This window comes from Lactuca virosa, chromosome 5 (assembly GCF_052849685.1).
Source record: "Lactuca virosa cultivar CGN04683 chromosome 5, Lactuca_virosa_CGN04683_v6, whole genome shotgun sequence".
NCBI lineage: Eukaryota > Viridiplantae > Streptophyta > Magnoliopsida > Asterales > Asteraceae > Lactuca > Lactuca virosa.
This window is the reverse complement of record NC_136430.1, coordinates 152,798,960-152,813,431: the sequence shown is the minus strand read 5'-3', so window position 1 is coordinate 152,813,431 and position 14,472 is coordinate 152,798,960. Positions and strand designations below refer to the sequence as shown.

The 14,472-nt window shown below is 34.3% G+C and overlaps 1 protein-coding gene across 1 annotated transcript; it reads left to right on the top strand.

The window, feature by feature from the left end:
• The first annotated feature begins 1,051 nt into the window (after nucleotides 1–1,051).
• On the top strand, nucleotides 1,052–10,434 carry LOC145115854 (Enhancer of polycomb-like transcription factor protein). The gene is made up of 5 exons (XM_079052211.1): nucleotides 1,052–1,269; nucleotides 1,416–3,971; nucleotides 4,032–5,492; nucleotides 7,887–8,202; nucleotides 9,478–10,434. Exons 2-5 carry the CDS (start codon nucleotides 1,500–1,502, stop codon nucleotides 9,999–10,001), a joined length of 4,773 nt encoding a protein of 1,590 aa, XP_078908337.1. The 5' UTR covers nucleotides 1,052–1,269; nucleotides 1,416–1,499; the 3' UTR covers nucleotides 10,002–10,434.
• The last annotated feature ends 4,038 nt before the right edge of the window (nucleotides 10,435–14,472 follow it).

Genomic DNA, 14,472 nt, shown 5'->3' with positions numbered 1-14,472 from the left:
GTGATAATGATATATAGTTGCGAGCGATCTGCACAAAACAAAATCGCTAATATAAAAATGGGTGTTAAAGATATAAAAATGTAAATTATTATAAGGTAAACATGTATTTTGCTAATTTGACACTTAGATTTAATGATATGCTTTACCGTGTCAACTCCAAAACTAATTATCAAGACTTGAATACTTGAATCTTTAAAATGGTTTTTGAATTCTCAAACACTAAAGACTAAAAACTGATGTGTATTTTATAAAAATGATGACCAAATAATATCCGTTTAAACCTATACTAGATTATGCAATACAAACAGTGATGATATTTCCCAAATTGGCGACACCCATGGCTATGTTTGCATTTATATCCAACCAATATTAATATACGATTACCCGACCAATTAATGTAAAACCACTAAGAAAGCCATGGAGTGCATGTGACACACCGAATAAATTCCTAAAATGTGACAGATTCTGTTGACACACCAGATACATATTCTAAGTTTATTTACTACGAGTTGGTTTATGGTAACATGCATATGTCATTAACTTTATTTTTTCTAAAACAGATTTGAAACTTTTTTCTTAATAAAATGGGTAAATTATTAATTAGAGACTATTATAGCCGAGTTACAACGGTAGTTTTCTAGACAATTAAAGACACCGTATTATTTAAATTTACGAAAATTAAATCATCTTAAATATTAGGTTTTGTTTTATATATAAACTATATTTATTATACTTTGCTTTGTACATATATTTAGTAGTAAAATTAATATTAATTTAATTTATTAATAAAAATAAAGGATTATCTATACTATACTTTATAATAAATACCTTAATTATATTTGTTCTTTTAAATAATAATAATAATAATATAATTTAAGTGTGATTATATTATAAGTAATATGTAAATGATGCATAGTTTTTAATTTTTTGTTTGCATAAAAGATTGGAGCACTTTTGTTTTGAATATTATTTATTATAAATTATAAATTAAAATTAAATATAAATAAGGGAGGTGGTAATAAGAAGAATTTCCCTTTCTCTCTCTCTAGTCTCTAGACTAAAACAAACCCTAGCATTCTATTTCTCTCTCCGGGGTAAAAATATATAAATTAAAAAAAGTTAAAATTGAAAAATAATTCGGCAAATGATCTTCAATTAGGGTTTCGAATCAGAGGTCTGTTTTTGGGCGTATCAAATTCCCTGGTTGAATCATCCAAATTGAGGCTATATCTCTTCTGATCTTCACCGTTTCGATGTTATCCATGAAAGGTACGCATGCGATACCTACTTCTTTTTGATTGCTTTCTTTTGTGAAAATGACTATGCTTCTTTGTGTTAGTTACGGAAGTTTTATAGAAAATTTTATGGTCCTTGATTTACTTTGTTGTTTTATGTTGTAAATTTCTGGTATACAGATCTGGAAGTGGGTTTAAGTTGTGTCAGATGGGATAGATGAATTGGGGGTTTCGGTGTGGGGCGTTCAAATTGAGGGATTGTTGATGGAGATTAGTGTAGGAAACTCAGGAGGTAGTAAAACAAAGTCGTTGGATCTCAAAACACTTTATAAATCGGAGGTGAGTAACAAGGGGGAGCCTGTCAAGAAGGAAACGAGTAGTTGGCTGGGAAATGGTGAGGGAGCGGAGGCAAAGAAGAGAAAGAACAGGAATGAGGTGGCTATTAGTAGCTTTGAGGATCTGGCAGAGAGGAAAAGGGTTAAGCATGGCATAGATGATATTGAAGTTGATGGGGCTGATTCATGTTCTGCTCAGTCATCTGGGCTTGCTCAGAAGATTAATGGTGGTGCTGGCTTGAATGCCATTGGTGTTAATATTGGTAGTGACAGCCATGGTGTACTTATTCCAAAGCGTCCACGGGGAACAGTTGGGCGGAGTAAGTTTGCTAAGAGTCATCTTCTTAAACCATCTGCATCATCAGATTCTGTTGAAAAGGTTACCAAGTTGAAGGATGAGGTGAATGAAGATATGCAGGATGAGGTTTCTGGCAGGGATGAACCTATGGATAGTAAGGCCTCTTCTGCAGAACAGATTATTAAGTTAAACGGTAACAATGAGGTTGATCAGAAGGGAGTGGTTGATTCCAAAGGGAATCAAAATCAGGAATCAACCACAGTTACTTCAAATCTGCATGAAAAGAACGGTAAGCCGGATGTTTCACTGGAAATTCCAGAGGAAAATGTTTCTAGTGCAGATGCACACCTAAACAGTAGCTCATTGGGTTCCGAGTTAAAAAAAGAGATTGATGAAATTCCACAGGGCAAAGTTCCTGGTGCAGATGCATCCCTAAGCAGTAATTCTACTTCTGCTGACCAGATGGGTAAGTTAAATGGAAATTCCAAGGGTCAACCTAGAAACAATGTTAAGAGAAAGGGAATAATAGATGGTAAGGAAAAGGAGGATTCTGCAGCAGTTGATCTTGAGAAGGGAGAAGATACCGAAAAAGATTCATCTTCTAAAAGAAACAGGAGCAACCATAGGAAAAGAAAGTATCTGGGATCAGGCAATGAGTCATCTGTTGAGAAAAAAGTTGGTACATGTGACCTTGATCCTGATGATGATCTTGAACAGAATGCAGCTCGGATGCTTTCATCTCGTTTTGATCCTAGCTGTATTGGGTTTGCATCAAAAAACAGAACTTGTGCTTCTGCTGAATTATCTGTGAATGGGGGGGAGTCTCTTTCAGAAAAACCTACTGCTTCCGATGCTGATGCTGATGCTGATGCTGATGCTGCAGACAGAGTGTTACGCCCCAGGAGACAGCACAAAGGTAAGGGGGCCTCTAGAAAGAGGCGCCACTTCTACGAAGTACATTCTGATGACATGGATGCTCACTGGTTCCTGAACAGAAGGATTAAGATCTTCTGGCCTCTAGATGAAAGTTGGTACTATGGCCTGGTAAACGATTATGATGCAGAAAAAAATCTTCATCATATAAAGTATGATGATCGGGATGAAGAATGGATTAGTCTTGAAAATGAAAGATTCAAACTATTGCTTCTTCCTTGTGAAGTTCCACAAAAGCCAAGCCTTAATAAAGATACAGATACCCACAAGAAAGACAAGGGAACCAGATCCTTTCACATAAAAGACGAGGCCTTTATGGCGACCCATATGGAATCAGAGCCAATCATCTCATGGTTGGCTCGTCCTTCTCATCGAGCTAAATCGTCTCCTTTGAAAAAGCAAAAACAATCACATGTTATTGATAGAAACATGCTTCTTCTGGAAAGAGAAACCGCCAAGCCGAACTGCACTTCTGTTTTTTTAAGCACATCAAAGGAAAGCTCTAATAGCAGTGAAGGACATCTACCTATTGTTTATGTGAGAAGGCGAAACCGCAGGTTTAGTGATGCATCATGTGTACCGTTTGTTGCATGGTCACTAAATAGTGCAGGTGGGTTGAAGTTAGATACAACATTGATAGAATCTAAAAAGTTTGAAATATGCATATCACTTTGGCCTATGTTGACATACGTACTTGGGGCGGACATATTATGGTTATTTTCCCGTGTGTTGCTGCTTCAGTATGGAACCATGGTTGCCATGTGGCCTACTGTTTTCATGGAGGTGCTGTTTGTTGATAATATTGTTGGATTGAGGCTGTTTCTTTTTGAAGGCTGCTTAAAGCAAGCTGTGACCTTTGTTTTCCTAGTCATGAAAGTGTTTTGTGAAGCTGAGAAAGACGAGTCTATCAACCACCAAGTTCCAGTGACATCAATAAGATTCAAACTTTCTTTCTTTCAGAACTTGAGAAAGGAGAAGGTTTTCGCGTATTATAGTTTCTCAAAGGTGAGAGATTCTAACTGGCGGTATCTTGATTCTGAGTTGCAGCCACATTGTTTACTTACAAAACAGCTGTCTCTTCCTGAGTGCACATATGACAATGTTAAACTACTGGAAGCTGGAACACAACAGTCACAAATACCTTTTGCTGCTCAAACTGCTTACTTTGAGGTACTATCGATTTACTTTAATTCCTTACAACCATGTTTTAATATTGATTCTTTCATGCAGGTTTTCCATAAAAAACCAAATCTTGGTGCTGTGATCAGTAGTAGTCCTAGATCACCGTGCAGCCCTGTACTTGGGAGTCGGCCTTCAACAATTTACAGTTTGAAAAATGGGAATCTTCCTCCATTTGCTCTTTCATTTTCTGCTGCCCCAAATTTCTTCCTTAGCATGCATCTCAAGCTTTTATTGGAACGTAGCATCGATTCCTTGAGCCTTCAAGACCATGATTCTCTTCACCCCCCACAGGATACTTTCCATCAACATGCAGAAGATGATGATGATGATGATGATGATGATGAGAGCCTTTCCAGTGGATGTCCTGCCATTGATGAGAAGCCAACCCAACTTGTTCTTGATCCAATTTCTAAATCTGCTAAAATTAGTGTTGAAATCCCGGCATCTGATGAAGTTTACATGGATTGCCAGAAAACACCTGGCGCTGATGTGGCTTGGAATCTAAGTGATGACATCATCTGCAGCAGCCCTCCTAACCCTACAGCCCCTAGAAGTTTGTGGAATCGCAACAAATCATGGGCGGATGGGAAGGCAGATTTTATCGGGAATGGATTCAGCAACGGGCCTAAGAAGCCAAGAACTCAGGTCCAGTACACATTGCCTTGTCGAGAGTTTAATTTTAAGAATAATAAAGGAGGGCATAGCCAGACTGGTCTTCCTTACCAGAGAATCAGGAGAGCAAACGATAAGAAAACATCAGGATTAGATTCTTCTTCTAAAGGACCTCGAAGGAACCTGGAGTTGGTGGCCTGTGACGCGAATATATTGATCAACGATGGGGATAAAGGGTGGAGAGAATGTGGGGCAAGGGTATTTTTGGAAGTTGCTGATCAGAATGAGTGGAAACTTGCAGTGAAATGTAGTGGGGTGTTGAAGTATGCACATAAGGTGCACCAAGATTTACAACCGGGTTCAACCAACCGCTACACTCATGCGATGATGTGGAAAGGAGGAAAGGATTGGGCACTTGAGTTCCCAGACAGGGGTCAATGGGTTCTATTTAAGGAAATGCATGAGGAATGTCACAATAGGAATATACGAGCAGCATCCATAAAAAACATCCCGATTCCAGGTGTTCGTTTGATCGAGGATTTGGTTGATGATCAAGAAGAGGCGCCTTTTGTCAGAAGCTCATGGTACTTTCGCCAGGTCAGAAATGATGTTGAAATGGCCATGGATGGATCACATGTTATGTATGACATGGATAGTGAAGATGAAGAGTGGGTTTGTAGGAGTAGGGAAAATGAAATGATCTCTGATGAGGTTTTTGAGAAGGTTATGGATATGTTGGAGAAGCTTTCGTATGCTCAGAAACGTGATCACTTTACATCCGGAGAAATTGAAGAGCTGATTGCCAGAGTAACTCCCATGCAAGCCGCCAAAACCATTTACGAGCATTGGAGGGAAAAGAGGCAACGCAAAGGAATGCCACTAATCAGACATCTCCAGGTGTGTCTCATTATTATTTTTAATGAAATCAAAATAATACTTCACCGCCTAAATCGATAAATAACCGGGAAAAACAATAAATGGTGCAAAAACAATACATATAATGGTTGGTTTAATAATCACTACAGAACTTAGTTATGCGACTAAATGATTGGTGTGCAAGTTAGAACCAGGTTGTATTGGGACCAATATTACTCATTATTCATGCACTGCTACATCTATATTCCTGCTTCTGTTAAATTGTATAATTGCTTCAGTAACCTTTATATTTTTTCACATTGTTTGTGTTAATAAGTTCAACCATATATGTTCCGTAACCTTTACATTATCATAATCATGATCTCTTTTAAGCATAAGTGAGCAAATATAAAAGGGATAATGCCATAAAAAGCCTTAAGTTTGGCCAGAAATGTCCGTTTCACCCTCCGACAGATTTTTAACTTGCCATTTTTTTGTCGCTTTTGCCATTTTTACCTGTAATAGCAGGTTTCCAGGTTATCATCAAATATTATTTGCGAAAAAGCCCTTAGTTTACAAATATTTTGCAAAAAAACCCTTAAATTTACCCTACTTAAAGGTAAAAATATGTTTTGAAAATTTATATTGGTTTGATATAAAAATTTGATATTTAAATTTTAAAAAACTATTTAGTTTTATCAAATTTTGAATATATGTATATATAATGTTTATAATCTTAAGGGTTTTTTTTGCAAAATATTTGTAAACTAAAGGCTTTTTCGCAAATAATATTTCATGGTAACCTGCTATTACAGGTAAAAAGGGCAAAACCGACAAAAAAATGGCAAGTTTGCGGCATAAATGAACCAAAAATCTGTAGAAGGGTAAAACCGACATTTCTGGCCAAACTTAAGGCTTTTTATGACATTAATATAAAAGACATTGATTCAGGAACAAATGAAGGATGCTCAAATGTTGTATCATCTTGCTGTTGTTTGTATGGAGAAATAGGACTCCAAATCTACTGACTATGAACTTTTTTGTAGGCCTAGGAGAATGTTAGTATTGCATATGAATATTGGTTTTTATAGATAGTTATTAGTTTATAAGATAAGGAGGGTGTATAATTAGGAATTCTTTAACTTGGGATTAGGGGTTGGTAGATTATTATGTTGATAACAGTTCTTGTTACAATGTCCTGTCCCTTTTTGTGATATAGCCTGAAATACTGAAATTGTATTTGTGGCAGCACTGGCACTGCTTCCAATATGAAACTGAACAAGTCCAGGGCGAATTTAACACACTTAAAAATCTAGGGGTCATTCTGCAAATGTTAGAAAGCTAAGGGTTCAATCTTCAAGTTATTGGTAGTGTAGTGATGTTATGTTGCAAATTTAGGTAGATTTCATGAATTCCAGGTGTCTTTTTGACGTACATGTGCATTTATAATTTATATAATAGGTGCCTTGGAATATCAAACATAAAATGTTTGACATCAAAATAAATAGTAAAAACCACTTCAGTAGTTCAAATATTGCATTAATAATAACATGTACATCATGTATAAAATGACAAATACGTAACAAACTAATATTAAACTAACAAGTAGTGTGATAAGTTCAACAGCTTGGTAGTTTTTGTTGTAAATGTAAACTGCGAAATAAGAAATAAACTAATAGCAAAAAGCACACATATAAATAAAGTAGCAAGCCAGTGTAATTAAAGAGCTAATTATTATTTCCGCACCGCATCACAAAGCTAATAATAGCATAAATTAGCAAATAAAGTAATAAAATAATGGTGTTAGTAATTGTTCATTAGTATAATGAAATAAACATACAAAGTAATCTAATACGTAGTAGTAAATTTAATCTAATAAATAAAGTAATAAAATCTTTATTGTTTGGTTATTTACTTTATGAATATAGTTTTAAGTTTTATCTGCAGTAATATAGCCCAATACATTTATATCTACTATATATATATATATATATATATATATATATATATATATATATATATATATATATATATATATATATAGCATGTGTCGTCGGAGTAGGATTTAATTTTAATTTATCAAAATGTAGAGGTGAAAACAAAAACCATCAAACAAAAGCTATCAAACTCTAGAAACCAGCAAGGAACAAACTGAAACAATGTACCACAAATCTTTGTCAGAATGCCCTTGCCATCCGCTCCTCATCATAAAAAGTATCCCTAGAAAGCCTGTTCTTAATGCATGCATTATAATTCTGTTAGGTGGTAATCTATTTGTGAACCATGGCATTAATTGTTATCATAATTAAGGTGAGAATAATCAGAGTAAAAACCAGGCTAAATGTGGTTCATGACAACTTTCCCACAATCTATTTTTTTATTATAAGTCTGTTCTTAATGCATGCATTATAATATTGTGAATATTTTGGTTGTCAGCCTCCATTGTGGGAAAGATACCAGCAAATATGTAGAGAATGGGGTCAATCACAGCATTCACAGCCCAAGTTGTTGACAACAGGCGCGTTGAGTGGGTCCCAGGAGAAGACATCAGCATCAGCATCAGCATCAGGAGCAGGAGCAGCAGATGATAAACCCCCCATGTTTGCTTTCTGCTTGAAGCCCCGAGGTCTGGAATTGCTCAACAAGGGTTCCAAACACAGACCACATAAGAAAATCTCACTCTCTGGCCACAGCCATGCCTTTTTAGCCGATCATGATACCCCTACGGGACCCCATCATGCTTCTGGTTCTGGTAAGCATTTTAATATAGCATCCTACTTTTTACTTATTTCTTTCTATAACACCCACCATTCATTCATTATACTCGAAACAATTTTCACTAGATTTAGATTTTTCAAACTGTATTAATTACTACCTACTAACAATACAATTCAAACTACAATAATAATGCAATGTCTTGATAGTTCCCTTCCTTTTAAGGTTAAATGCAAGAATAACAATACACTCTGTTTATTATAGCATCCCACTTTACTTCTCAGTTACAGGATCCTACTTTGAAAAATCTACCCAGTTGTAGCTATGTCAAACAATCTTCATTGAGTGGATTTTTTCTTCTGATAACAAAAAAAGGTTAAAACTACAATGCTGTATTTTTTAAGTGCAATAGCCTAGTAGTTGACTAGATTTTTCAAAGTATGATCATCTACCTTTTTCTTCCGTAATGCAAGATATATCAATGTACTTCGTTTATTGTAGCGTTGTACTTTGAAAAATCTACCGAATGGTAGCACTTTCATCCAGATACAAAACTAGAATTTTCAAGGTAAGAAAAAAGGTTGAAACTTGAAAGTGCACTATCTTGATGAGATACTGTACAGTACTCTAATAGAAAGAAATGAAAGTATGATGCTGTAAGCGAATATGCCCTCTCTTCTCCCTCCGTATAGTTTTTAGCATTAAATTTCAAGAAATAACAATCTAGTAGTAGTTCTATTGATTTCTTTATATTACATTGCTGTACTTTGGAAAATCTAATCTGCACAGTTGTAGCTGTCATCCAAATACAAAACAATTTTTAGTGCTCAAGTTGAGTAGATTCTTCAAAGTATGATGTTCAAATGTGAAAAAGAGGTTGAAAGTACAATGCTATATTGGAAAGCCGAAAGCGTGATGCCTTAATAACAAAAAATTATATGGTGGTAATAGAAAGAAATGGACGGATGATGCTATAATAATAATACACAATAAATGGAAGTGCGATGATATTACTTGCATTTAACCCTAATATTAGAAAGTAAGCTAACATTTAGTCTCTCCTACCTTTTCTGTACAATTTTTAGCGTTAAATTGCAAGAACTAGCAATTTACTTTTGTTTAGCATAATTTTTATGTGTAGTGTTGGTATGATGGAATCGAGTAAGGAATGAAATTGAGAAAAAAAAAGCAAGCTGTTTGTTTTGTCTGAGTGTTATTCGTTCCATATTGTATAGGCCGACCAAAGTTTATCATGGAATGTAATGTGACTCATTCCATTCCGTTGAGACTTTTTCTGTTTTTTGTTGTATAGGAAGAAGAGTAAATACGCATGTTTTGGGAGACGATCGGGCGGAGTCTTCAGATGTTTCTCCACTGCTATCAAGGATGTATTCGCCAACTGGCCCAGGCCATTTCTCTTTAGACGGGGACGCATCGGATTGGAATCACCAACTCCGACTCCAACGAAACACCTCCAACTCCAACTCCAAGACCATTAAACCACTCGTATCCCCAAGACCTTGCGCCCCTCCAACCACCTTCCGGAAGCCCGGAAAAAGAAACAACGGGAACGGGAAAAAACCAAATAACCTTTTCCCCGATTGGCACAACCACCCAAGTCCGCCATATCGCCACCCTGGCCAACTCCTCCTGGGCGGCTCCGATCTTGATGAATTCAGACTCCGGGACGCCTCCAGTGCCGCCAAGCATGCCCGGAATATGGCGAAACTAAAAAGAGAACGAGCTCAGAAACTCATGTTGAGTGCTGACCTGGCGATTCATAAGGCGGTTTCCGCTCTAATGACAGCCGAAGCAATCAAGGCTATGAATGAGTGAATGAAGGGTATTTTTCGTCTTTTGTTGATAGGTTGATTTTGATTTTTGAAATTTGTTCCAACTGTGCCCGGTTTTGGTACATTTGGTAGTTGGTTAGGCCATAGTTCTCCCCGAAGCATCAGAATGTCGGTCGCTTGTGCACAATGCGATTTTGAGTTGGTGCATTTGTGGGATTAGGTTGGGGGGGTGTCGCACTTTTGGTTAGACATTATTTCATTTGTACAGAAAATTGCCACCCTCCTCAACCCAACCCTCCAAAAGAAAAAAAAAAAAAGCAAAAAAAGAATATTGTGGTTAGCTAAAATAATAGTGTTGTGCAACTGAAAACTCACTCATGATTGGCATGAGAATGAATACAAAGAAAAGGGAAGCAAGTGGCATTAGTCAGTCATATTAGTTACTACTGTCTTCATAATATATTGATTTTCATTCATTCACGTTCCTTCCTACTACTACGTTTTATGTTCTATGTTCTATGTTCTATGTAACAGTAGGAGGGGTCAATATTGGTTTAGTTTTTACTTTTTAGTTAAAAAAACGAAAAGAAAAAATTTCGTTGCTAGCTACAGAAAGAGTACCCCCCTTGTTTGTTTGTTTGGTTTTATTTTATTTGTTTCTGTTTTGTTTTTGTGGTTGTTTTGGAAATACCCATACCCGATGGGAACATGAAACCCGCATCCGGTTTGACCAGGAATACCCAAGTTGACCGGGGTTGGGGAATTCTCAAATAAAAAAGCAGGGATGAGGATGAGGATACCCCTTAGTCCGGATCTTGGACTTGGTCGATAGATATTAATGTATAAAAATAAACCAAAACATATATTTATAGTAAAATTTATAATACCTAAAATTTGATGGAAGTAACACAACTCATTAGTAATTACTAATTGGTTTAAGTTATATATTTTTTATATGTTTAATTTAATATGTATAATTTTTTTTTGGTTTATTTATTGTTACTTCAAATATAACATTCATAAATTTTTTTCTACTTTTTTATTTATGTATAAATTTGATAGAAAATTTGTTTATATTTTTCATGCAATCTATAAATATTTTTATGTTTTGTAACATCTTTAATCTTTTGTTTAATCTTTTGTTTGTAAAATCGAATTTTAGAGTTTTTCTTTAGGAAAATCACCATAAAAGTCCCAAGAAAAGTCTTGATATTTTAGATTAGTTTACGAAATAGTTTAAAATTATTATTATTATTTTTTTAACAAAAAAATCTTAAAAACCGGTAAAAAGTTGATTATAACCATTTTTTTCCGGTTTAGACGGTAACAAAATAAATTTGGACTATTTCGTAAACTGATCTAAATTATCAGGACTATTTTGTAAACTGACCCAAAATATTGGGATTCAAAAATCTTTATTTTTATTTTTATTATTTTATTGAAAACTCAAATAAATATATTATTTTTAAAGTTATTATTAATATTATTAAACAAATGCATATATAAATATATTTTAAATAAATATTTATATGCATACAAACGTATTTATACGTAAAAAATACCTATAAATATAATAAATACAAATAAAAATATATTTATATATTTTTATACCTTAAAAATGTTTTTAAATTTCTTTTTCTATTAAAACGTATTTATACGTTGTTGAGAAAAGAACTGAATGTTGATACAACAGATCGGTACAACGAACGTACCAAATCATGCTTAAGTATGGTGGACCATGCTATGTTTAAGTATGATGGACTAGAAATGTATGGTGGACATATGACCATACTTAGCATGGCTAACTGAGTTAGGTGATAAGATTGATATGAATGTGTCATAACCTTAAGTGTTTTGAAGATTGTTCTTCGATATTCTCTTTACTGAAAATGTGTTTATTTGATTACTTTATCTGATTAAATCTTTTGTATAGATCGTGTCAGTTAGGCATGTTGAGTATGACCGTCTGTCCACCGTACTTAAGCATGGTCTGGTCCGAGTATGGTCGTCTGTCCACCAACCATACTTAGACATGCTGAGTATGGTCGTTTGTCCATCATACATCTATAAATATGTATTTAAAATATATTTATATATGCATTTATTTAATAATATTAATAATAAAAAATTTAAAAGTAATATATTTATTTGAGTTTTTAATAAAATAATAAAAATAAAATAAAAGTTTTTGCAGAAAAGTCCCAATATTTTGGGTTAGTTTACGAAATAGTCACAGATTAATTTGTTACCGGTTGAACAGCGGAAAATGGTAAGAATGCAACTTTTTAACGGTTTTTAGGATTTTTTTATAAAAATAAAATAAAATTTAGGACTACTTCGTAAACTGGCTCAAAATATTGAGACTTTTCTGGAGGTATCCATTTTCTTTACTTAAAAGTTTTCATATTAAAATAGAAAAAGAAATCTCTGATTCTGCATTGGGGATCCCCGATCCCTGTTGGGAGTGGGGATGAAGATTCATTTATATTCCCCATTGGGATGAGGATTGGAATGAGTATTATATGATCGGGACGCTATCCCTCAGCCCCGTTTACATCTCTAGAAATAAATTAGCAAAAAATAAAATATAGGGAAAACTTGATTTGACATGCGAAATAATAAGAGTACAATCAACACGATGATTTCGGTGTTAAAAGACATTATCAATCATAGTGAGTAGTTATAAAAACAATGATCTAGATCTATTTTAAATAACAATGTAACACAACTCTTAATGATTACATCTCTCAAGAATATCCTACAAATGAAATGACACTATATATATATATATATATATATATATATATATATATATATATATATATATATATATATATATATAAGGAATCTCATACAAGTCAATAAAAAATATTCTCTCATGCACTAAGGAATCTTCCAAGCCTTCTGTTGTCCTTTCCAAAGTAGAACTTTCATGCAACATTATTGGAAAGGTCTCCCTCCTTTATGTGGTTGAATGTTCAAGTCCCGTAGTGGACTAAAGCTGTAGAATTAGGAGTAGGTTTAATGAGTGTGTGTGTTTGCCGTTCTAAAAAAAGTGAGAAGCAATGATAAAAAAATCCGCAAAAATTCAAATCTTTGGTAATCGATAAGCGTTGATGGGCTGTAGGATATATAACAATGTAGAAAAAGCTCTAAAGGGAATGATCAACTCGAGCTATCGAAAGTAATCCCAAAAGTATGACTTTATAGTGTAAACCTATAAAAACTTCCCACTTCGGAATCAATCTATGCTCCACAAATAATTATGAACTCCCCCTCAACATCACATTGGTCTTCCAAATCAATCATGAAGAACATTCAATAATGTTATAATCACCCAAAACATCGTGTGACAAATCAAAACACTGATTTGCAACCAAACTCGATCAAGAAGAACCAAAGTCGAGTCAATCAAACATGTAGTCATCGAAAGAAATAAGTTTCGATTTATGCACATCGAGACACCAAAAATACCAAACTTTAATAAATTTTTTCCAAGCTTCACAAAAAATCACGATTTTGAGAAATGACAATCTTCTTTCGAATGACCATACCAAATTCTCCTCCTTTTTATATTCGAAATATGATTATAAATCATTCAAATGGCCATGAGAATATGCTTGAATCAAATTTGTCAATGCGAAACTCCCCCTTGACATGAGAATAAACATGAATCACAAAATTCGAACATGTCAAAAATATTAGAATTTAATAGATTTTTGACTTTTCGGAACACCTTTGACTTGCATCGAAATCAAAATGTATTGTTCACTTGATATATAATTGTGAAAGAATCAGATATGGTCAACCGGAACATCATCCCCAAAATGTAAAATTTTCTAATTTTGTGCCAAAAAATACCAAACTTCTGAAAAAATTATAGGAACTAAAAGTGCTAGTCAATGTTTCTTCCCCATTTATCTGGTTTAGGAACCAATAACCCATCACGAAGCAGGTAAACATATGTTGGAAATAGTGTTCAAGGTCATTAACTGTTTGGTAATATTTCTAATAATAACAAAGTCCTTTTGGGTTGGCTTCATAACACAATTAGCAATAAGAAAATGAATAAAATTAAGTTATTAGTTTATTAAGTAATTAATAAATTAATTGAAAATTATTTTGGAATTAATTAAATAGTTTTAATTAGTTAAAGGACTTGAATTTAATTCATTCACAGTGATTAATTGGAATATTTCATAACCTCCTGGAAGAAGGTAGGGGACAATTTTGGAGATCCCTGGATAGGGATAACGCAAGTTTTGAATATGGTAAGGATTATCTTAGGTGTTTGAATTGCTTAATGATTTATCTGCTGCCTATAAATAGACTGCTAGGGATCAAACCCTAGCTGTTGATTACCTCTTTGAAAACCGTCTACCCTCCCTTCCTCTCTCCTATTATCAAAAATCATAACCTCTCTCCTAGGGTTAGTGATTTTCAAATAACCTTTCAAAAGGGTTATTCCTTATTATCATTTTGGAGTTTTAGGTCTGACTACATTAGAGAGATTC